This window comes from Electrophorus electricus, chromosome 7 (assembly GCF_041902795.1).
Source record: "Electrophorus electricus isolate QZ-2024a chromosome 7, ASM4190279v1, whole genome shotgun sequence".
In the NCBI taxonomy this organism is placed as follows: Eukaryota; Metazoa; Chordata; class Actinopteri; order Gymnotiformes; family Gymnotidae; genus Electrophorus; species Electrophorus electricus.
Genome location: NC_137503.1, coordinates 25193584 through 25218390, shown reverse-complemented (window position 1 = coordinate 25218390; position 24807 = coordinate 25193584). Strand labels below are relative to the sequence as shown.

General features: G+C 39.9%; 2 protein-coding genes and 1 long non-coding RNA gene across 11 annotated transcripts; 2 read left to right on the top strand and 1 right to left on the bottom strand.

Moving 5' to 3' along the window:
• Positions 1 to 3119: 3119 nt before the first annotated feature.
• On the top strand, positions 3120 to 15072 carry unc93a (unc-93 homolog A). 9 transcript variants are annotated; one of them, XM_026999132.3, is made up of 11 exons: positions 3128 to 3186; positions 4194 to 4391; positions 4906 to 5074; positions 10657 to 10763; positions 11097 to 11278; positions 11890 to 12119; positions 12208 to 12333; positions 12562 to 12779; positions 13541 to 13676; positions 13792 to 13923; positions 14027 to 15072. In XM_026999132.3, the coding sequence occupies exons 4-11, from the start codon at positions 10674 to 10676 to the stop codon at positions 14320 to 14322; spliced, it is 1410 nt and encodes a 469-aa protein (XP_026854933.3). In that variant the 5' UTR covers positions 3128 to 3186; positions 4194 to 4391; positions 4906 to 5074; positions 10657 to 10673; the 3' UTR covers positions 14323 to 15072. The 9 variants fall into 9 exon arrangements, with proteins under 9 accessions (XP_026854959.3, XP_026854933.3, XP_026854951.3 ...); XM_026999141.3 differs by having other exon boundaries at positions 3132 to 3186; positions 4166 to 4391; XM_026999150.3 differs by lacking the exon at positions 4906 to 5074.
• Positions 15073 to 15267: 195 nt separating this feature from the next.
• LOC113569298 (putative tubulin polyglutamylase TTLL2) lies at positions 15268 to 16616 on the top strand. Its single transcript, XM_026997343.3, is given in 2 exon segments — positions 15268 to 16088; positions 16090 to 16616. Coding segments are annotated over 2 exon segments (1080 nt in total). The 5' UTR covers positions 15268 to 15414; the 3' UTR covers positions 16496 to 16616.
• Positions 16617 to 18108: 1492 nt separating this feature from the next.
• On the bottom strand, positions 18109 to 19876 carry LOC118241067 (uncharacterized). Its single transcript, XR_014124567.1, has 4 exons — positions 19638 to 19876; positions 19336 to 19394; positions 19183 to 19230; positions 18109 to 19064 (listed from the first exon to the last, which is right to left on the bottom strand). It is a non-coding gene; the product is annotated as an uncharacterized LOC118241067 (long non-coding RNA).
• Between the last annotated feature and the right edge of the window lie 4931 nt (positions 19877 to 24807).

The window sequence follows — 24807 nt, the reverse complement described above, 5'->3', positions numbered from 1 at the left end:
AAAAAAGACTGCCAAACAGCTTCAGTTGATTCCAAATGCAGCTGCCAGAGATCTCACTAGGAGCAAAAGAAGGGAACACATTACCCTCAATCTTAAATCTTTACACCGGATACCAGGATATTTGTGTTGGAGACCTTCATTCAGGAGGGTGAAATGGGTACTCTGGTTGCTGTGCCAGACAACTGCTTTTTGGTCTAGTGGTCAAAGCACATGTTTGTTACCTGCAGGAATGGGGTTTGAGACCTGGGTGTGTTTGCTGCCCTTGGCTTTTGTCACAAATGGTGTCAGAAGTGAGATGGTACTGTGAGGCCATTGGGAGTAGACATATGGAGAAGGAACCCCTTGCTCCCCACCCCTTTGCTGTGAGGGGATGGTATAGAGCCCAGTGTGAACCACTCTTGAGGGGCATGGGTGCTTTTTAATTGCGATTGTATGCTTGGGGATGAGGATAACGGCAAACTATAGATTTGCAAATATGGTTAAAAAATCATACAGAAACCCCAAAATCAACAATCTAAGATATACCTGTAGTAGGATGAAAGTTTATTTAGGTTAATTTGAAGCTGCTATTTAGTTCAATTAATAGATTCAGTTTAAACCTCATGCTTCATGGTATTTGGAGAGCTGAGTAAGATCATGTAAAACAAAGATGTGGTCGTTTTGAAAAGCCCCGGTGTGTTTAATATCACTGTTCAAAAGAGAACAGGATAGGCAAAAGATGGGCCTGTTCTTATAGAGCATGAATGAGAACTGTAAGTGTCTTTTGGATGCATGCTCATGCCCTTGTTACACATAGAACCAATTGCATAGGTTGTTGCAATTGCTTGACAAATACAGAGCCCAAAGGGTATGTGCATTCTTTAGTGTCAGAACTTCAGAAGTAGCCACAGTCTTAACTGAGACCTCAGAAGACACCCGGAAGAATTTGCAGTACAGTTGTTGTTGTTGTTGTTGTTTGTTTTGTGAGGGCATAATAAAGAGAAATGGAGCTATATTATGAAAATCCTCTTTGTACTCACAAAAAGATCACAATATTTAATTCCTATCTCCTTCTTCTATTAATTTTCAAAATATGGTACACTTTTGGCAGACGTATGGTAATCAGCTCACTTCTAAAGCCATAAAAGTTTTTTGGGGGTCACCAGATGAATACCTTCAGCAAAAGTAAAATACAAGAACAATGATGTTTTAATTAAAGGGATTCATCAACCCATTTCATACTGATCAGTAGGGAAGGCCATATTTAAAAAAAAATTATTATTCTATTGTTACTGATCACAAATGATCCTCAAGTTTTGCTAGCTTTGGAAATTAACTTTCACACGACATTTCAATGTACTGAAAAACTCAGTCCTGCAGACCCAGTGGGCTGGTCCATCACATAGTGTAAAGAAGAACTCGGTTCAGAAGAGGTGCAGAGCTGAACTCTGGCCCAAGTGGACCTCTCCTCCCAAAGATGAACCCCGGCTCTAGTGGACCTCACATTACTGTCAGCTGTGTGCCATCTTTTACACATTTTGAGCAATAAAAGATTGTGCAAACAAACTGATGGCTGTCTGAATGATCATGACTCAGTGTACTTCTGCAGACTGAATTAGTGGTAGTGGTGTTTCTATTGGACTGATAGCAAGGGTTGAGCTTCACGGGTATTTTGTAGACTTCTCACAGTAAATCTTGATGATCTTTTCATTCTGATAGATATAAAATGGAATCAACTTAAGGAAAGGTTATGAAACCTTATGGAAGATGGCCATTCACTCTTTATTGATGGGTGGAGGGACCGTTGTGTATTTTACTGAGCACCTTAAGAACAAGGAAAAGCAATAAAACACTTCAGCAATCATTTTCCATATATCGTTTATCTTATCATGCATTTCTGAATGACTGGACCTTGCTACTATGATGTACATATAATTATCTGAGAAGCTTTACCGTAAAAGGGTGCATCCTGAGAGATTTGACAAACTTGATAAAACTGTAACTGTAACTCTTCTATTAGAATTTACTATAATGAGTATTATTTTCTGTACAAATATGTTATTTGAATACATTTTAACATAGATATAAGATCTACTGCAAGCTAACTGGTTGAAACCAGTTTAATAGTTTTGGTCTCTGTTGATGGAAAATGATGAAACTCATGCTTCCTCTTTTGATGTTTTACTGTAATTTTCCATTTTCTCTGACTATCTATGTTTTTTCATTGCTGTTTTTGCTGTTTTGTTAATGATATGCAAATGCTCTTTATGAACATGTTAATCTCCAAATAGTTTTGCTTTTTACACAGTATACTCTCATGAAAAGAGGAAATAAACTTCTTGGCATCTCTGATTCTGTGTCACTGGGTTAGAGGAAAACCAGGCCCAATGATCAATGGCACTATAGATAAGATTGTAGAGGAGTACACAACCACTCTAATAGACAAGTTGACATACAAGCAAATATTTCTGTTTCTCTCCCTCTCCCCACAGGGCAGGCCCCTTACTCTACCCCACGGATACTACCTTAGATACCGACGCCATACGGAAACTCATTGGTTGAAGAAGTCAGTTGTTAATCTGCTGCAAATAAAGGAAAAGGACTGCTCACTGTGGACTTGGTCATGCACTCCCATCAATGAAGGGAGCCCTGACAACTTCCCATCATTCAGGTTAACTCTGTATTGTTATACAAATCCTGAACAGGTTTTGTGTTTTGCAGAACTCTTCAAAATAATTAGGTTTGAAGTATGAACCCACTCTTTGTGATTGTTGTGCTGCTGTGGGCAGCTGCTTTAAATAAAATAAATACCCCTAAACCTGGTCGATAATGAATTGGCAGCTATATGTACAATAATTATACAAAATCGTTTAGCCCTTGATCTCCTGTTAGCTAAAGCAGGAGGGGTGTGCAGGGTTATGAATACTCCATGCTGCTTTTACATACCTGATTACTCCCTCAACATCATAGACATTATTATGGACATGAAATGTGCCATTGAACTTGCAGTTCCTCAACTGTAGCTAACTCATGGTTCAGTTGTTGTGAGTCATTGTTGGGAAAGTGGGCCCACCGCCTGTTATTGGTCAATCTGCCTATTCTGGTTGAATTCTGCTGCAGGCTCATTTTCACTTACTTAAATCAAAGCCTACTTTCAAGAATGGTTCTTTTTTTTCCACCAAACACAACCATTCGTATGCTGCTAAGGTAGGGATCATTTATGAGCCTGTGCGGAGGGGAGTTCAGGTTGATTGTTCTTTTCTTTAGCTATGCATTTTTTGTTGTTTTACAATATTTAAATTTTATTACCATTTTATGATGCTTTCTTGAATTTTTTATGAATGAGTTTTTTTGTTCAGGTCATTAATAAGAATGTTGTGTTAAGTGACAGCCAAGGCCAGGCGAAGTCCCTGACTGTCTATGCTCGCAAAACAACATATCAACGTTTCCAATTTAACTAGATGTTCTCTTATGTATATCTTGTTTAGATAATAACATGTCAACATTTGATAGGGTTTTGCTCTACTTTACTTCTAGGATCTCTTCCACATACATTGTTGCTTAAATGTATATTTTTACTTATATGTATAAAATTTGTGTGTTTCATGCCAGCTTAGTTTCAGCCTGCCCTATGAAATAACTGCCCATGCATGAATAAATTCCACTTGTGCAAGAATCCCCTGCTACACAAAATGTTGGTAGGCTGGGACTTTTCCCCCATTCATTGGCAAAACTGGGGTTTTTTCATCTAGCCCTAGTGGAGAATTTTCCTCGTATGAATAGTTTTTGGAGAATAAAAGAGGGGGATTATTAAAAATTCCTACAAGGAGAATTCCTTTCTGTACAAATTTGACTTTTGAACAAATTTTTTAAACATAGATATAAGACCACTGCAAGCTAACAGGTCAAAACCATTTTGATTGTTCTGCTCTTTGCGGATGGAAAATGATGAAGCTCATGCTTTCTCTTTTGATCTTTTACTGTAATTTTTCATATTCTCAGACTACCCAAGCCTTTTCATTGCTGTTTTTGCCATTATAAGGTTTATTTATTCTCTAGCCCTTAAACATACTGTTTGCTTTAATGATATGCAAATTATCTTTATGAATATGTTAATCTCCAAGTAGTTGTGCTTTTTACACAATATATTCTCTGAAAAAGGAAATAAACTGTGTGTGCTTCTCAGCATCTCTGACTTCATCTCTGACCTCCAGTGCCCTGAGGGAGAACAACCAGATTAAGGGGGTATGACAGGACAAGTAAGGCCAGACGCTCACGGATGTCGAGAGATAGATTTATTTTGTAGTAGTCAACTGGGTGAGGAGGAGTGTCGTCAGGAGAAACCTCATCCAAAGGACCTGGAACGACAGGCTTGAGAAGCGAGACATGGAATGTGCGGGCAGATTGAGTTGGTAAATTACTTCATTTATGCGTTTGTGTACTTTGAAGGCACTGATATACCAAGGAATCAGTTTACGACATGAACCCGGTTTATGGTAATCTCGCACAGAGAGCCATACCCGGTCACTCGGCTGATATGCAGGAGTATTTCCTCTATGCCTATCCGCTAGTTGCTTATATCGTTGGAGTGCGTGTCCAATCCGCTGGTGCGCCTCCTCCCATACCCTCTCGCTGCATTGCAGCCATTCATCTACCGCGGGGATATCGGTCGTGATCGAGGTCCACGGGGCCATCGGGGGCTGGTAACCTAGGAAACACTCAAAAGGTGTTATGCCGGTGGAGGTACTCACGAGCGAGTTTTGGGCTATTTCTGCCCAAGGAAGGAATGTGGACCAGTCCGAGGGAGTGTGTAAACAAAAACAGCACAATAACTTGCTTAGACCTTGATTGGTTCATTCACATTGGCCATTGGACTGAGGGTGATAACCGGATGTAAGGCTAATGGCAACTCCTATGTGTTCAAAGAAAGCTGATCACACGGGACGTGAATTGAGGTCCCCTGTCTGACAAGATGTCCTCTGGGATGCCAAAGATGCAGAACACCTGGTTGAACAGGACCTCTGCAGTCTGAACAGCTGTAGGCAATCCTGGAAATGCAAAGAAACGTACGGCCTGGGAGAACCGGTCTATTACTGTAAGTATGGTTGTATTGCCATTTGAGCAGGGTAGGTCAGTAATAAAATCCACGGCTATATGGGACCAGGGTCTTTTGGGAATGGGGAGTGGCATGAGTTTTCCTGCAGGTAGGGTCTTAGGGGTTTTACTTTGGCTGCATACCGAACAGGAAGACACATACCTGTGTCCATTGCTAGTGTTAGTTTCCCACCAATACCGGCTAGCTAGGAGCTGTCGAATGCGAGTCTCACCAGGATGTCCCATAGTGAGTGAAGAATGAGCCCAGGTTAACAGCCGAGCCCGACATGACACCGGTACATAACATCTCCCTGCAGGACAAGCTCTTGGGATGATGGTTCCTTGCGTGGCTTGTTCAATTTCTTCATCTATCTCCCAATGTATGGATGCCAAATGTACCCAGGTGGGCATTAGAGTCCTCCTCCATCTCCCCTAGGTGAATGCGGGACAGAGTATCCGTTTTAGTATTGCGGGACCCCGGACGATACATAATCCTGAAATGGAATCTAGAAAAGAACAATAACCAATGGGCTTGATGGGGGTTCAATCATTTGGCTGACCAGATACACTCTAAATTCGGGTGATCGGTGATCACTAAAAAAGGACGGTTGGCCCCCTCCAACCAGTGCCTCCTTTCTTCTAAAGCCAGTTTGATGGCTAACAGTTCACGTTTTCCTATTCCATAGTTACATTCAGGTAGGGACAGCTTACGGGAAAAATACGCCACAGGATGTAGTTTAGAATCCTTGTGCCTCTGAGATAGAACAGCCCCTACACCTATGTTTGAGGCGCCTACCTCCACCACAAAAGGAATAGACGGGTCAGCATGTTGAAGGAGAGGTAGTAAATGCTTCCTTCAGCTGTCTAAATGCTTGCTCTGCCTCTTGGCTCCAGTGGAGCTTGGTTGCTGCATCTTTAAATAGGGCTGTAAGAGGAGCTGCAATGCTACTGAAGTTCCTAATGAAGCGTCTGTAGAAATTTGCGAAGCTGAGGAAGCTCTGAAGCTTCTTGACTGTGGTGAGTGTGGGCCAAATGAGAATGGCCTCTATCTTACTGTTATCCATGGTGATACCGCCCTGACTGATTACATATCCCAAGAAGATCGTTGTAGTGAGATGGAACTCGCATTTCTCTCCTTTAACCTATAATCCATTGCCCAGGAGTTTCTTCAGAACAGAACGGAAGTGTCGTATGTGATATTTTAGATCCCGTGAGTATATGAAGATGTCATCGATGTATGCAATCACATAGTTTCCTGTGTACTCGTGTAAGGTGTCATTGATAAATGCTTCGAAGACAGATGGTGCTACACTGAGACCGTAAGGCATAACTGTATATTCATAGTGACCACTGGTGGTACTGAAGGCAGTCTTGCACTCTTCCCCTTTTTTGATACAAATCAGCTTGTATGCACTATGGGGGTCTAACTTGGTGAAGTATTTGGCTTCTCTAAGTTGTTTTAGGGCAGCAGGGACAAACGGTAATGGTTATGCATATTTTCTAGATATCTGGTTGAGGTTGCGATAATCAATGCATGGACGTAGACCTCCATCCTTCTTCCTTACAAAGACAAAGCCAGATCCCGGGGGGATGTGGAAAGTTGAATAAAGCCTTGACTTAGTGCTTCGCTGGCTTTCTCCTCCTTTTGGGATAGGGGATATATGTGGGCTTTAGGTACCACGGCTCCCTCCAGTAGAGCGATGGAACAATCATATGTTCAGTGAGGGTGCAACAAGGTAGCACTTTGTTTACTGAACACCATAGTGAAATTCTGGTACACTTGAGGAACAGTAGGTGTAGTAATGTGTAGTAAAGGTGTAGTAATCAGCCAGGCTTTCTACAGAGGTGGAACAAAGGTTCATTGTAGGTAACGTCAGACAGTCCTTCTGACACTGAATTGACCAATGAGTGCTCTCCCTTTGAGACCATGACATGTTTGGGTTGTGTTGTTCCAACCATGGAAGGCCAAGAATAATTGGGAAGGACGAGGCTTCTATTACCAGTAGCGAGATGAGTTCTGAATGAAGGGCTCTAGTGGTGAGTCTGACTGGTGTAGCGCAGAGAGTGATAGAACCAGGCCCTACTGAAAACCCATCTATAGTGACTAGACAAAGGGTCTTAGGTAAGGGCTCTACGAGGATGTCTAAATCTTCAACCAAGCTGGCGTGGATAAAATTTCCTTCTGCTCCGGAGTCAATCAGGGCTGTAAACAGAAAGGAGGGAGTGTGAGCCCTAACATAGACAGGTAACATAAAAGACTTCACTACCATTTTAGAATGGGTTTGATCCTTACCGTGGCATGGGGTTTGTTGTTCATGTCTCCTCTATGGGACAAGGAAGTAGACCTGTTGGGTCTAAGACGACACTCCCTGATAACGTGTCCTGAACACCCACAGTACAGGCATAGTCCCTCGTGGAAACGGCTTCTCCTTTCCTCCTCGGTCAGGCGTGACGAATCACATTGCATAGGCTCCGTTGCAGTCTCTTCTCTGGGATTTACTCTAGTTACAGGAGTGGTATAAGTTAAGCACGTACTGTTATATCTACGCGGTTTTCGTACCCGGTCAGCCCATCGAGGTTAAGCTCGTCACCCCGTGCTTCATTCCACCCACTACCAGCAACAATGGTACGGAATTCGCGGGTGTAGTCCGACACAGAACGGCTGCCTTGGCGGAGTTTTGTAAGAATTTCTCTGCATGCTGTTCCCTCATGTGGGTGATCAAAAACAGCTTTGAATTGAGCAATAAAATTTTCGTAAATAGCCACTTGTAAGTTCTCCCAGATGGCAGTAGCCTAATCTAATGCTTTGTTGGTTAGATGAGAGGTAAGGAATGCTATCTTAGCTTGGTTAGAACAAGGGGGAATGCTACTGAAATATAGTGTGCATTGTAATAAAAAACCCAGACACTTCTCTGGAGAGCCGTTGTATTTATCCGGCTTACTTACGGGGGCTGCGGTGGGAGTGCCGCCAGCATCGGACGCCTGAGGAGGGTCGGACTGGGGGAAAGTAGTCATAGCATGTAACTGGGATGTGGGTTCTCTAAGACATTGTCCGAGTTCCCACATTTGTGCCTGTTGATCTGGTTGTTGTTTGGCAATCGTGTCCATAGACTGCGTGAGACCCTTGAGCACCTGTTGGTGTTGGCCCAGTAGCTGTCCTTGACTGGTGATAGCTTCTTTCAATGCCTCTGAATCCGCCGTCTGCATGGTGGGGAAGTATTCTGTGACGGGACAAGTAAGGCCAGATGCTCGCGGATGTAGAGAGATAGATTTATTTTGTTCCAACTTCGTGATGGGTGAACAAGCCAGGGTCAAAACCAGGAAGCCAAGACAGGGGTAATCCAAATCATATAAGTAAACAGTCCGAGGTCAATAACCAAAGAACAATAACAAACCAGGCAAACTATACAAAAGGGGTGGGCAAAAATCAGTAGTCTGGAGAGCAAAAAACACTATCGAAACACAGGAAAGCAATCAAGGAAATAACGCTCGGTATGCACAGTCAAAACTAGTGGCAATACTTCGAAATGCTGGCGAGGTCTAAACAGGTAAATATACAGGTGGGAAGTACAAAACAGGTGCTGTCAATATTCTGGTGATGAGGATCTGAATGAATGTGTATGATTGGATGAGTCCTTGGCTTTGCGGCGAACGGCATCTTGGGTGTTGTAGTGTGCTTCGGGCGATGTGACAGGGAGATTGATGGTGGGACCAAAGGGAGGACAGGTTAAGGAAAATTGGGAATTTGTCCTAATATCTTCATGTCAGTTTATCTACAGTATATCGACGGACGATTGAGCACAAGCACATTATCAGTTTTAACCCTATAGCATAATAAGTATAACTTGGGTGGTAGTTTTTTAGACTAGACAGCAATATGACCAGGGGCCAGATGGAGGTATGTGGTGTATATAATGAAGCAAATGCCACATGTTTGTCTTTACACTTTATATGTTTATACCTAAATGACTGCACCATGTCACAAATTATTACATATCTGTTACCCTGATATGGAGGTTTCCTGTGTCTTAGTTTCATAACTGGCATCCTTGTGCTCTTTAATTCTTACAAAGTTTGTTAGACCACATATTTTCTTAGAAGAACTGGAAATAATATAATCTACAGTATTTATAGGACCACACATTATTGAGTTTTAGATAATTGTAACACTTGAATCATTGGCATCTAATAACTGAAAGACCATAAGATATGACTCATTTTGCATGTTTACATACACAAAATTTTCTCAATCGTTGCAGTTTTGTCACTTCTAGTGTGCTCTCTTGTTTGCTTTTTGTATTGGTTACTACCATTCTTTTTTCTCTAGTAACTGAGTTTTAGATTACATTTAACATTTGTATCATTTGTACTCTTTGAGCGTCCCATGTCCAGAAATGTATACTGTGCTTCCAAATGCTCTGCCAAATCTTTATACATCAACATAAGCAATAACAATAATTACTGTGAAAAATGCATTATTAAAAAGCTAGACAAGCAAGACAAACCCATAAAGGCTTTAAACTGCATTTTTAGAAAGTTGGAAATAAATGTTTAGATTAGAAAATATGATGAAGTTTCCAAATGCCTGTACTCTGAAACTTCAACTTCACAAAGAACCCTTTAAGAACCCTTTATTTGAGAAGTAAATTCTCTGTGACATTCTTGATTCAACCGAATGGTTAACTGATCATTTGAATAAGGTGTGCTGAAACACAAAGAGCACTGGTTTACGCAGCACTGCATCCCTCCAGAGCTAGAGCACTACATTTGTGCTTCATTTTACCACAAACACCTTATCTGGGGCATTTTATAGCAGAGTGGAATGTGTTCTTCAACAGTCTCTGCACATGCCATTGATTGAGCCTGTCAGATGTTTTCTACTCTTATTAAGAAAAGCATATTGTCAGCTAAACATGGTAAATAAATGGGTGGATCATCTATGTTCATTTAATGCACTTCAGAAAGTGCATTGTTCATAGTATAAACTGTCCACAGTTTGCACTGCAGTCTTGTGGGCAAAGATAGGGCAAATGTTAATGTATGTTATTTCACCTTTGCCCTGTGTGTCACTGCAGAGCAACAAAGAGAAAGTTTCCAGAAATGCTGAAACCAGTTGTGAATAAACATTCATATTATACATATGATTTCAGCTGAATGGAGATACGCCAACAACGATTGGACTGTAGGGTTTGATTACACTGAACGGTTGTGTCATAAACATGCCCTGAAAAAGAGGCCACTTCACTGTATAGTTTTGGCAATGCTTCTGTTGTCATCATGTCCTTTCTGTGGATGACAGCACCTTTCTGTCGATGATTACTGAATTAAGATTGTCATTATAAAAAAGATCACTATCAGCTCTCAGACTGAAGCAAACTGCTGTTAAAAGATGAGGCTGTGTGATAAGGGCTTGACGTCTCCAGTGGAGCCTGTATTACGTTCATGTGTTGAACTTTGTCCTGTAGTATGAGTAGCTGCTTTATATGAAGCCATTGGAAATCTGACAGACTGGAGTAAAAAACCTACAGCGCTTCAGCTGGGCTCAGGATAAATGTTGCTTTCTTCTTTTCCTGCTACTTACAGGATTTTAAACCACTAAAATGATTAGCCGGAATACCAAAAATATCCTGGTGGTGTCTTTTGGATTTTTATCCTTATTCACTGCATATGGAGGGCTGCAGAGTCTACAGGTAATAAAGGTTATGTACTTTATAAATGTATATTATTGTATTCATGTAAAAGTGATAAAGGAGACACTATTATACAGTACAGTGAATAATGATTCAGTTATAATTGTGACTGTGACCACTGATATATGTGAATATGAATAGTCAGACAGAATTAGTCTTTACATATTTGAATGACTAACATTTTAACTAACAAACTATCAAAATCACAGATGAAACTTAAAAAACTATGTAAAACAGATGTGGATGGTAAGTGTTTCCTTCATGTGGAGAAGAGTGAGGTTATATAACATATACATTATATTACTTGAACTTATTGCATATGATGTGCCACAGAGCAGTCTAAATGCAGAGGAAGGAATGGGAGTCATATCACTGAGTGTCGTCTATGGAAGCATTATTCTATCCTCCATGTTCCTGCCTCCCATTATGATAAAAAATCTGGGCTGCAAGTGGACTATCTTTATCTCAATGGCTTGTTACATATCTTATTCCTTTGGAAACCTCTTCCCTGGGTGGTGAGTCAAAAATATCTGTTCATGAAAATGACCAGGAATTATAGCATTTAAATAAGACTACCACATTTTAGAGCCTCTACTAATATTCTGAATGTTATTGGAAAATCCAAATACTTTCTCAGACTAAGAGCACTTATGCATGAGGTATACCTTTAATAATCACTGGTTGCAATTTCAGTCACATTGCATAAAATAAAAAGATGTTAGTTGTTTTTTTACCTCATAAACAATATCTATTAAATAGTAAAACCCAGTAGTAACCCTGCTAAAATGAACTTAGCATAGACCAGTGGGAACCTATGCTCTGCACATTTGTTTGTTTTCTCTATCCTAGTAGACCGGTCCTAGTAGACCGGTCTTAGTAGACCTGTCTGAGTAGACCTGTCCTAGTAGATCTATCCTAGTAGACCGGTCCTAGTAGACCTGTCTGAGTAGACCGGTCCTAGTAGACCTGTCCGAGTAGATCTGATGTGTCTGATTAGGGATTCATTTTCTTTTACATTTCTTACTAGACTTACATCAGTGGAGCTCACTGTTGGACATTACAGTATCACTGTAACAATGCCACTCTTGGACACAGTGAATCCTAATGGGATATATTGTATCTGCAGGGCAGCCTTGATTACTACATCTGTTCTTCTGGGTTTGGGAGGTTCACCACTTTGGTCTGCCAAATGCAGCTACCTCACCATCTGCGGAAACATACAGGCAGAGAAAGACAACAAGAAAGGCCAGGATATCATCAACCAGTACTTTGGCATCTTCTTTCTCATCTTGCAGTCCTCTGCCGTGTGGGGAAATCTTATGTCTTCTCTCATATTTCAACAGGACTCTAATATAGGTATATATGAAGTGGAACTGCCACATGGCATTGGCTCAGTCTCCCAGTTGAGATTCTGAGGCTTCTGTGTATTTGTTTCCGACCCAAGGTGATATTTCTGAGGAGACACTGCAGTACTGTGGAGCAGCACTCTGCAATGAGAACTTCACAACCGTGGGAAACTTCACCCGGCCTGAGCAGCACCTAGTCAACATACTGCTGGGGTGCTACATTGGTAGGCAGTTATAACTCCTGTTGTTCCTGCTTTTGTCTGTGAAACCATTAGAAACCCTTGAATTATTGATCAGTGTACCAGTCACAGTATTTTATAGTTGCACAAGCTGGCATAATAAATACATGTCTAAGCAACATGTCTAAGCAACAGGCTATTCTTAACATGCTAAACAAGATCTCTAAAAAGGGTACATTTTTAAAATAGCTGAACTAAGCAATACCTCTTTAGGTGTGGGGGTCCTGGCGATGGTGCTCATTGGAGTTTTTCTGGACAACATTGATGGAATCACGGCCCGCGACTTTCGAAGAAACAGAGGCAATCATTCCTTCTGCAGTACCTTTCTGGCCACTTTCAGGCTCTTGCAAGATAAGAGGTTGATAATGCTCATTCCATTGACCATGTACAGTGGATTTGAGCAAAGCTTCCTTTCTGGTGAATACACTAAGGTAAACAGTTCTGAGAATATATTTAATCACTGCACAGGGAACAAACTACTGAGGCCAAGATCCAATTAACAGTATGCAAATATGCACAGTTATCAGTTAGCCAAGCAAAGAACCCTAAATTGACTATAATATTGTAAACAACTGAAAGCCATTATATGTCAAAGGGCCAAAACAGGAAAAGGCTTTCTTACCAAAATTCCTTGAATCAACACTGTGCCCAGTCTTATGCTGATTTCACTCATATATTTAATTTGTATACTGGCTTTCTGACACCCAGTATCTCTATTTAAAATGAACTATAATGATGGGTGAAGGTGATGTAACGTGGCAATAGAGGCCTGTAAATGAATATCAAGATATGGAACTTTTTTGCACATGGATGGTCAGTTTATGTTGAAGTACAATGATGCAATTAAATGGCATTTAGCAGTTTCAGGGCTGAAGCTCCATGTTCATGAATGATGTCTCCATAATATTAGCCTGAATAATTTTACTTCTATCAAAAGTTCAACTGTGCATATTATTATAATATAGAAATACAAGGTGTTAAATTTTTTGCCAACTCTTTAATATGTATTATAAATGTCAGCTCAAAGTTTAAAAGGAATTACGACTACCCAAGTATGCAAATACAGGACTCGTTCAATAGTACCATTATTCAATGCATAGACAGCCACACTATCACCAGTCCATTTGTGTAAACCTAGAGAATAGCATATATTAAGAAAATGTGTACTGCTCATGATCATTTTCTTGTGTAGAATTATGTGACCTGTGCACTGGGAATCCATTATGTTGGTTTTGCGATGATCTGCTTTGGTGCTGTAAACGCGCTGAGCTCCTATGCCTTTGGGAGGCTGTCTCAGTACACAGGAAGAATTGCCCTCTTTTGCTTTGGTAAGATAATAGTCACCAACTCTCATACAGAGTTCATTCCCAATCTATCCCTAAGTGTGCTACATTAGGACTGGATTAAACTCCTGAAAGGTAATTCAACCTCTTACTTTTATAGCTGCCTTGATAAATCTGAGCTGTGCAATCGCCTTGCTGTTCTGGAAGCCCCATCCAGACCAACTGCCTGTCTTCTTCGTGTTTCCTGCTCTTTGGGGCATGGCAGATGCTGTGTGGCAGACACAAACCAACGGTGAGTGTCTGAACGATTCATTAACTCTGTTTATTTTATGCAGAACAATAAGTAGCTGTTTTGGCAAGCACCCTAATGCATTACTTTTGTATATCCCATTCAGCACTGTATGGCATTCTCTTTCCCAAGCACAAGGAGGCAGCATTCGCTAACTATCGCATGTGGGAATCTTTTGGCTTCGTGATAGCGTTTGCATACAGCACATTCATCTGTCTATCCACAAAAATATACATTCTTATATCAGTTCTAGCACTGAGCATGTTAACTTACATTTGGGTTGAGTACAATGAGTACAAGAATCCTACTGTATCTGCAATACAAATATGTGACGACTTACAAGAGAAACACGTCAAAGGCACCCCTGCAAATGTGAAAATTATTTGCCAGACACTTATGTAAATATAGACATGTTTTTAACGACACTTGTATAATCTGTATAAATAGTCAAACCTACATGTCAACATATTCGTTCCTGGAGACCTGCTGAGTTAAATTTCAGTGTAATCCCTGCAGGCTGCTAGATCTGGAGGAACAGGGTTGTGCAAAAAATTTTTTATATTATATTATATTAAATTATATTATATTATATTATATTAAATTATATTATATATTATATTATATTATATTATATTAAATTAAATTAAATTATATTATATTATATTATATTATATTATATTATATTATATTAAATTATATTATATTATATTATATTATATTATATTATATTATATTATATTAAATTAAATTATATTATATTATATTATATTATATTATATTATATTATATTATATTATATTAAATTATATTATATTATATTATATTATATTATATTAAAAAAATATTATTTTGATAGTATATTATGGTCATTTTATGAACATTAATGTTATTTTCCCCAGTACTAACCTACTTTTTATGTTGAGGGAAAAAAATAATTGATGCATTTAATTAATGTAATTGAAAGCATATGTCTAGCCTGTGTGCTTGCACAGCTGGAGAAGGACCTCTGTCCGAAACGTCCTGCTTCCCTGGAAACCTTGTGTACTCTACTTTTTTCTACCGCCATCATTACATGTAATTGTTTAGCAAACATTAAATTAAATGGTTGTACTTTGGTTGAAAAAGTTGTTTGAATAAAACGCTCACTCTTTACAGCCTGGTGAGGTGTCTGTTTACTGTGAGTTCATAAGTTTGTCCAGCGTTACCATCTTATTTGAATTATTGCCTTTGAATGTTGATTGGTAGGGCAGGACAAATTTCCCGGGGGGGGGGGGAATCAGTGCTGTGGAGCACCTGTTCAGAAGCACGGTCACGATCTTGCTAACTTATTACTAGCAGATCAATAGACATCAAAAGCAAGGACAATGCTGTAGACCACGTTGTCTTAAAATATTAAAATAGGTAATCTGTCCAATTTAGCAATCGAGTTACAATAGCAGCATCAAATCTAACTTGTTCGAATGGTGCGCGTCTATTCATATATTAAGGGATACAATGACTTTATTCTTGTCTTTTTGCATTGCTTCCATATTTCCAGCTGAAGGCTCTAAGTTTTTCCTCATGGCTACAGGGCCATGCACTACTGAGTCCCTTGTGTTCCGGCTCCATGAGAGCACTCCTGAGGTGGTGTGGGAGGTGTTACTTGAGCGTAGTTGGGCAGTGTATGACCCACTGGAGTGGGATGAAGAGAACTGGAACCTCTACTGGCGCATGTCTGGCTTCCGTAAGAGGCTGAGCCATCTCCCCAAGACCACGTGTAGCTCAAGCATGGACTGGCTGGCACGCAGTCTGAGAAGGATGAGGGGTACGTATGGCGCCAGGCTGTATGGCTTCAGTCCCATGGCCTTTATCCTCCTGAATGACTACACCAGGTTTCTGGAGGAGTACACAAAGATTCTGGAGGAGTACACAAAGCTGGGAGCTGATGGAAAGTGAGGATACTGGATCTGTAAACCAGTGGATCTCTCTCAAGGGAGAGACAGCTTCATCTTTGATAACATCAAGAATTTGACTTATGACTCACCTGTAATTGTACAAAAATACATCAGCAACCCCCTTCTGATTTCAGGCAACAAATTTGATTTGAGGATCTATGTCAGTGTGAAGAGCTTCTGTCCACTGACAATCTACATGTATCAGGAGGGTTTAGTGTGTTTCATGACAGAGAAAATCTCTGGACAATCTGTTTTCTCACCTGACAAACACAAGCATCAACAAGTTTGGTCCATTCTACACTACAGACAAAGAGCAGGTGGGTCAAGGGTGTACGTGGACCATGAGCAAATTCTGCAGCTTTCTCCACAGTCAAGGTATCAATGAAATTCTGCTCTGGCAAAAAATCAACAACATAGTGACACTGACTTTGCTCACTATTACCCCTTTGATTCCTTCCTCCCCTAACTGCTTAGAATTGTTTGGCTTTGATATCCTCATTGATTCTCACTACAAGCCATGGCTTTTAGAGGTCAGTCATAGCCCTGCACTTTCTATGGACTGCCCTGCTCATATAATGGTCAAAAAGAGTTTGATAAATGACTTCATTGACCTGATGAATTACACAATGATACCCGTATAACTCAGGCACACGGTCTTTATTTCCCAAACCCCTACAGTACGTCTAATACCAAAGTCTGTGTGAAAGTAAATGGCAATGTCAGTTGAGGTTAAATTCCTATTGGCATTGTTCATGTAGTGAAGGCAAGTTACCTGCAATTCACAGTCAGAGTATCAGGTCCCCAAGTCAGAGGACACACAACAAGAATGTACCATCCCTCCATGTGGGGGACTTCATATTGACATTTCCTTTTAATTGCATAACTCAAATAGCCTCACAAGGCATATTGGATGGAAAGACATGTAAAGTGCGTGAGGTTCGTAAGCTCACAAGTCAGCTTCGATTGTCTCGCACCCGCAACGAGAACAGCAAGAAGGACAGGAATAGGGGTGCTGCTACCATAAAAAATAAATTTGCATCTCTTTTTTGATATCCTAGATACCCACTTCTTCTTACTGAATACTATTGGCCTTCCAAATAAAACAAAGCTGAGGATGAAAAATAGCTGCCAAGAAGATATAAAAATACATTTTTATCTGTTGATACCAGAGGATTGTAACGTTATAGATGTCACATGTCCTTGCCCACACAGTTATATTAGTGTAGGGGGGTACATATCACTTTTCATGAATAATAGACTCATTTGTGCAGCATAAGATTCTCACTGATACCAAGTGTAGTGAGTAACAAGCTTAGTTTTGACTTATATGTGCAATTTATTTATCACTTCAGTTAGATTACTTTTTTTTTTTCACTGAAACACCTTCCCTTAAATGTTTATATGCACACAGAATCACCTCTTGATTTTATTTTTCATGCATTTCAAAGCAAAAATGTAAGAAGTAAAATTTATATACTCATAAAAGGTTAACTTCACAACAGGACCAACATATTTCTGATTTTCCAATTTGTACACTTTTTGTCCATAAAAGTAAAGTCTTTAGTGTTCTTTATGTGAACCCTCCCAGATGAGTATTTTGTCTCCTGCCTTCCACTGAAATAAACTGTTTTAACAGTTCCATCAGGATATATCCTTTGCTTGTACTTGACGGTATGGATCTCTCGTTGGCCATTGCTAAACTCCGCTGTTTTCTCCCCGTTTCGGTAAGCAGAGCACAAAAAATTGAGCCACCCCAGTTGCCACCATCCGAATGAGCCACCAAAGGTGTTACCAAAGCAGTGGGCCCCATTTTACACCAGAGAGACAGAGATCTTACTTTGATAACTTGACTACAGTTCTAACTAGAAAATGTTTTCTGTCAACCCTCTGGGTATAGACTTAATAGTGCCATCAGGGAAAACAATTTCCCTTGTACCATCAGGATAGTGCTTCTCTGTGGAAAGACCAGTCTTTTAAATACATTTTTATCATTATATATGTAAACTAATAAATTTAATTGACCAAAATATGCTGGGTAGAATAGAACACCTCTTTGGTTGTTAGGAAACTGGAGAATCTCCAATCCAGATAGAAAAGTGGACTGAGTTATATGAGTGTCATGGTAATAGTACTCTTACATGAACAAATATAGTGAATCTATATCTGAACAAATATAGTGGACCTTTCTCATGCTTTAGCAAAAACATGTAGCAAGTACTGAAGAGGATTTAACTGGAGTTATATGATTACTTAACGTGTTAAAATAATTAGTGAAAAATAGGAACTTTTGTTTAAACAAACATTTCTACAATGTATACAACAGAAAGAATTAACAGAATGTTCTGAAGATCTCGGACAACTGTATTAGTTGTCAACATGTGACTTCGTTTAAGTATTTCTCAATTCAACAGCTACTTAAATTCTTCACAAATTATTTCACAATTCATTGTCTGAGAAACAGAATAAGCATAAATAACTTTTGATGCGGAGTTTACAAGTATGATCATTAGGAGCATAGATCAGCATTCAAGTGCACAAAGGATTGAGAATCAGTAAAATATTTCACTCATATTCCTCTTTGATTATTCAACTACAGTTAAGCAGTCTGTAAAAACAAAAAATTGCCTCTCCACACTTCCCATGTTGCCTTAAATCATTCAATACATACCACAGTTCTATCAGCCTGTATGCGTTTAACATCTCCATTGAAGAATGATACTGTGACTGACTTTTGATCTGCACCGATCTCTTTTTTATTTCCATTCCAGAATACAATGACACGTGACCCATTTGATAGAAGCTGCTCAATCTGCTGGAGCCAAAGCATTGGGAAAACAAGATGCACTGAGATCTGACAATACATGAGAATATAACAAACAGAACACCAATTGCCTTACCTTACCATTTGGATGGCAAATTTCCTCTCTAATTATGGCTTTACTGGCTCTGAGTGCTTGTGTGTCACCACTTATTATGTCAGGGTTCAGCTAAAATCAAACAGCAGTTATTTCTTGTCATATTCCACTACCTATTGAGTTCCCAGAATATACCTGAGGCATGTCTGTAGTTTCATGCTCTGACTCAGAGCAATTGCAATTGTCTTTCCATGGAATTCTTGCTCTTTTGACCTTTGATGCAAATCTGCCTGTCATTCTGTGCAGTTCTGCACAAGCCCTGGTCAAAGTGGAAGAGAGCTGCAACTACGATGTCCTGAGCCATTTCAGTGCAGAGAGAAGACAATCACTTTGCTTTGAGTTAAATAAAAAATTTCACACAACATGGTTTGAAACAAATACATAACATGTCTGTTCAATGTGGAGAGGCATACCTTGGCTTCATGACTGTTGTATAGAATTGTATCACTGTTCTCTGTCCACTTTTAAATAGCAATGCAGAAAGCAGATACGGTATACAACACTCTATAGACACTTCATATAATATTGTATTAAATGGTGCCTGAATAAACAAAATATACACTTACTCATAGATTGAATTCTCTGCTTTCTTATCCTCTGCCACATTAATGGAGTGTCTGCTCATCTGAGGTAGCAAACAGTAGTTATTATAGGTCAAGCATGTCAATCATTAGATTAAGACTTTTGTAAATGTGTAATTAGAGACATTTTTAATTAAAATTATCCATGCACTAGCGCCCCCTAGCGGGCCCGCCAGCGGGCCCAAATTGTCATACTCAAATAAATCGCTTGATAGCATCAAATATTCTTAAATACAGTACATTTGTCAACATAAAATTTCTTAGGACTAATACAAGTACCTACTTACCGATTTTCAGTAGTCTACATGCATCCTTTCGCCAAAATCCCACGCTGAATACACCGTGTTTTTCTGGTAAATTTCTAACAATTATGCCGTAGCCTTTTAAAACATGCTTCCGGTATATGATAACTTCCGATTTTGTCAATTACCATCAAAGCAACTGCGTGACATGTTTAAATAGTAGACAGAGTGTTAGTAAAGTTCTTTAATTGCGTACTCACTTCTTTGGGTAAAACACGCGTTCGGTTCCTTAGTAAGCTAACACAAGCCTTTAGTTACCTCAGAATGTACATTACTGACGTAAAAGTTTTCCTGAATAGCGCATTAGACCCACCCCCCCTTTTTTAAATTTTTTTTTTATATTGATTTCTATTGGCCATTGAAGCGCTATTGTCTTGGAGTAACAGCAATTCTCACCAATGTGTGAAGGGGCAAGGGGAGGAGGGGGCGGTGACTATCGTTTATTTTCCAACTGTGTCCAGGGTAAGCGATGTGATTGGCAGCTGTTTCATCAAATAGAGGACGCTTAGACGAGAACATAGACCCCTCATCACGTTAATGTTTAAAGGTCTGCCACTGTCAACCTCAGTGTTGTTAGCAGATAGTGTAGCGCATGGGTTTGACGCTGTTTGGCGAAACTCGTACAACCATAAGAATGGTTTGATCGCCAATACTTTTGGACATCATAGAAAGGAAGAGGCTTATTTTAGCTGAAGTTTATGTGGAGTTGTTTGGGTGCTGCCAGCAATGACTAGCTTGGCTGCTAACATGAACTAGCTTCGATGTTTGCATAGCAAATCACTAGATGTTTTCATTCACTGCTGGAAAAGTTTGTAATCCTGCTACAAGATGTAAGTGTAAATGAGAAAGTATGCTATTTCTTTACAGTATTACAGCATTTACAGTATTTTCCCCAGCATTTACAGTATTAGCTACAGTATTTTTCCCTAATAAGAATGAAGCTATGAAGCTAATATTGTTGTGGAACTTAATAAAGTAACTTACTGTGATGTTTTAGCAAAAAGAAACATGCAAACTTGGTGTATAGTGACTGATGACTTTGTGTTCATTTGGAGAGGTTTTTGGAAACTTTGGAGATGTCTAGGACACCTAGTGCAAAATACTGTGTAGCTAAAAATTTATTAGACAAGACCCTGGTGGATCAGGAAATGTAGAGCATGAGTGAAACTGAATCTCCAGCTTCAATAGACACCCAAAAAAATCAAAGGTGTTTTATGTTTTTTTTTGTTGTTGACATTTTCTTCTGTATTAGATGAGCTGAAATGGAAGTTAAATGATGGACAAATAAGCCTGGATGTGAATTGATGTCTTGTCCCAAGTGTCTACATCAATTTGAATCCTGAATGATCATTATGCTATGTGTACCATTTCAGATAACTAGTGTTAAATTGAACAAGTACAAATCGGTCAAAAATGAGCTTAAAACTGCAGGTACACATAGGCGCATGCACACACACACGCGCACACACACACACGCGCACACACGCGCGCATATACATACATACATACATACATACATACATACATACATATATATATATATATATATATATATATATATATATATATATATATATATGCTATCTATCTATCTATTTTTTATTTATTTATGTCTAGTGTGTGATATACTGGAATTGGAGGATACTAGGTAGCAAAGACAGGAGTTCTTTGGTCTTTTGCACATAAACCTCCTCATGATAGTGAAGCTACCCACGCTGTTGTGTGTTTCACTGAAGAGCTTACTGTGTCTTGTGTGTCCCTATAAAAAGGAACTGCTGATCCATCTGATATGAAACAGTTTATCCACCAGCCAATAAATAATTTCTCTGGGGTGTCCAGACCATTGATGAATGGGGTAAAGGAGGGCTAACGATGTATGCAGATAAACATATGGACTACATTCTGTAATTGCAGAACTACAAAATGCACCTCTATGTAAGTGGAGTTGATAAAATGAAGAGTGTAGGTATAAGGAGGTATGCTTAACAGTGACCAGAGAGTTCAATCAACACTACAAAAATGAATATCAGTAGCAAAGGATAATTGGATGAAATGTACAATATCATGTATGTAAAATTGTATCTTCAGATTGAAAGAAAAGAAAACCATTTAACAAATCACGTTACAGTATTGCTGTTAAACTCACCAGTCTGTCTTGGGGCACTCATGGCATCATCCACAGCTTCGTTTTCAGGTTTCACAGCTTCATTTTCACTGCCATCAGTTGTGTTGATCTCATCTTAAAATTAGGAGCAACCTAAACTCAACTGGCAGCCAATATTCTACATGCTAACATTAGTTACGAGTTGTACTATTGATGTTGGATTAAAGCCTCATTTTTCCAAAATAGTAACCTTAAAAAGCAAGGAAAATCAACACACATTTGTCATTTCACAATTTCATAATGAAAGTATTTCATGTGTCCCATGTATGCTTCAACATAAGACTCATATAATGCACATAAAAATGCATACCTTCAATCTCAATGTCATCAAGTGATTTGCCCTGTAGATTGGGGAGACACCCTTTTTCCATGGCCAGCAAAAGATATGATATTTTAGCCAGCTGAGTTGTCGCTTCTGGGAGCCTGTAGTACTCACGTTGCACACGAACGTCATGTCCCAAGAAGTTTGCCACTTGATCCAAATAAGATCCAGATTAAGAATTTGTGAGAGAGTGGCCACATATTTCAAGTTTCAAGTTTGGTTTATTTGTCACGTACATAGTCATACACGGTATAACTTGCACTGAAATGGTTTTCAAGTGTATTGATCGGAGAGGTTCTGGATTTTGAGCACCACACTGAATTGCATAAAACCTCAGACAGTACTGGCCTCTGTAATGAATTTGAAAGCTGGGTCTGGCAAACAAGAAGCAGTTGGCATCCTGAACCCCATATGCCTTCCTTTTGCTCACCAGAAGAGTCAGAGCATCTACCATGTCTGGTGAGAGAAGAATGGCACCCTTTCTCCCCCTTTTACCTTTGATCTCAAGTCTGCTGAAATGGTTGCAGAGTCTGTTCAAACTTAGAAAGGCCAACTGCAACATCCTCATGGAGAAGAGTTTTATCTCATTCTCATGGTATCTCCACCTGTATATCTGCATTCTGTGTTCCAGGTTTTGCCTCTTCCTCTCTGGTGTCCCCATCCTGATCCACACCAGGTTTTCCAGTGAGCAGAGGAAGAGGAAGAAACAAAGGATTTTGGCTTGAGTGCTTGTTGGAGAAGAGTTTGTGGTTGTTGATTTTGACTTGTTGCTACATTTTGAGTTTGTGTTTGCTAGACTTTGTGTATGACTTTGGATTTGCCCCTTGATTTACAGTTTGTTTTGCCCCTTTGGTTGATTGCTGGATAATATATGTTTCTTGTATCTTGTATGTATATTGTCCTGTATATAGTTTCACACTGGTGGTGGGGAGTGGCTGCCATTTTGTTTGGGTGTGGGTTTATCTTTGTTCCAACAGTGTAGTCATTGTATGTTTCTTTTTGTTAGCTTAGTCAGCCGTCGTTTTGTTTCTAGTGTGGTTTTGTTTGTTTTGTTGGCCTTGGTCACTCCCGACGTGATTGCACCAGTTTATTGACTTTAAACACCAAAAACTTGTAAATACACTAGATCTTTGCTGTCAACTTTGTCTGGTTATTCATCCCATTACTCATTTCTACTGTTGCACTACTCAAAATCCCATGTTACGGCCTCCCAGCCTAGACAGGGCCGTAACATAATTGGGGGCTTGTCCTTTTGTTTTGGTGGGGTTTTTTTTGTGTATTTTTTTTTTTTTTCTGTGCTGGTTGGTGGTTTTCTCTTGTGGGTGGGGTGACTGTGTGTCGTGTGCAGTTTAGGTTTTTCCATAGTGTGTTGGAAACATTTTTGTTAGGATGGCAAGTTTTGATTTGTCTGGCTTTACTCTTTGTCCTACCCTGAAGCAGTTTGACCTGTGTAGAAAGGCAGACCTGTTGATACTAGCAGATTTCTTTGATGACGTGGTGACCCATTCAGTTACAAAACGAGAGATCAAGGAAGTCTTAGAGGCCTGTTTGGTACAAGAGGGCATTTTGCCAGAACTGGGTGGTCCTGTTGGTGTTGCGGTGAACCTGACACAGGGCATGTAATGGTGGAAACCAGAGACGACTCTCTGGTCCGCTCATGCAGAGAGCCTCAGGTCATCCAGTTTCCTGGTGGTGACCCGATGCTGGCTTTGAAACTAAAGGAAGTGGAGCTGGAAATGAGACAGGAACGTGAGACAGAGTTACTGAGGGTGTGGAACTTACAGCTTGAGGTTAAAAAGGCAAATAAGGAGGGAGCGATCTGGAGGCATAGCCTGGGTCTGGAGGGTCCTATTCCTCGTCCCTGGAAGTTCTCCTCCCCTATGCCAGATGGCTTGGCTAACGGCAGTACCTGATCCTGAGATGCCAGATCTCATGTGACAAAAGGAGCTGGCTGTGGCTCAGAGAGCAGACAGCACCCTTTTACAATGCTTCACCTTTGCAGATGAACAAAGAGAAAAAGCTACAGGATATACCAGTGAGTATTACCTTGAAAATGACGTGTTAATGCGAAAATGGTCTTCGATTGACCCTAGTGAAGAGTGGAACACAGTGACGCAAATGGTGGTACCAGACAAATACCGTGCCTATATTTTGTTTGTAGCATATGATCACCCCTAGTCAGGTCATCTGGGTGTGCGAAAGACCACACAGTGGATTTGGAGACATTTTTTTTGCCCATCAATCCGAAAAGACAAGGTGAATTACTGTCAGTCTTGTAATACATGCCAACTGGTTGGGAAACCAAACCAGGTTATTCCACCTGCACCATTTGGTTTCAATTCCTGTGGAGGGTGAACCCTTTGAACGGGTTCTCATAGATTGTGTAGGTCCCCTGTGAAAGACACGGGCAGGACATCGTTACTTGTTGACTTTAATGTGCACCACCACTAGGTACCCAGAAGCGATCCCCCTTCATTCACTTAAATCTAAAGCTGTGATTAAAGCATTGATTAAGTTCTGTACTACCTTTGGCCTACCTAAATGTATCTAATCTGACAGAGGGACTAATTGCACCTCAAACCCATTCACTCAAGTAACACGTGATTTTAAATATCCAACACCACTTCTCCAGTGCATATCACCCTGAGTCTCAGGGTACATTGGAAAGG

Bases quoted from the DNA above. Each gene is read 5' to 3' on its own strand.
- unc93a (XM_026999158.3), top strand. From the start codon at position 10,674: ATGATTAGCCGGAATACCAAAAATATCCTGGTGGTGTCTTTTGGATTT. The intron at 12,334-12,561 runs GTAGGCAGTTAT...ATACCTCTTTAG, and splicing joins ACTGCTGGGGTGCTACATTG to GTGTGGGGGTCCTGGCGATG. The intron at 12,780-13,540 runs GTAAACAGTTCT...TTTCTTGTGTAG, and splicing joins TTTCTGGTGAATACACTAAG to AATTATGTGACCTGTGCACT.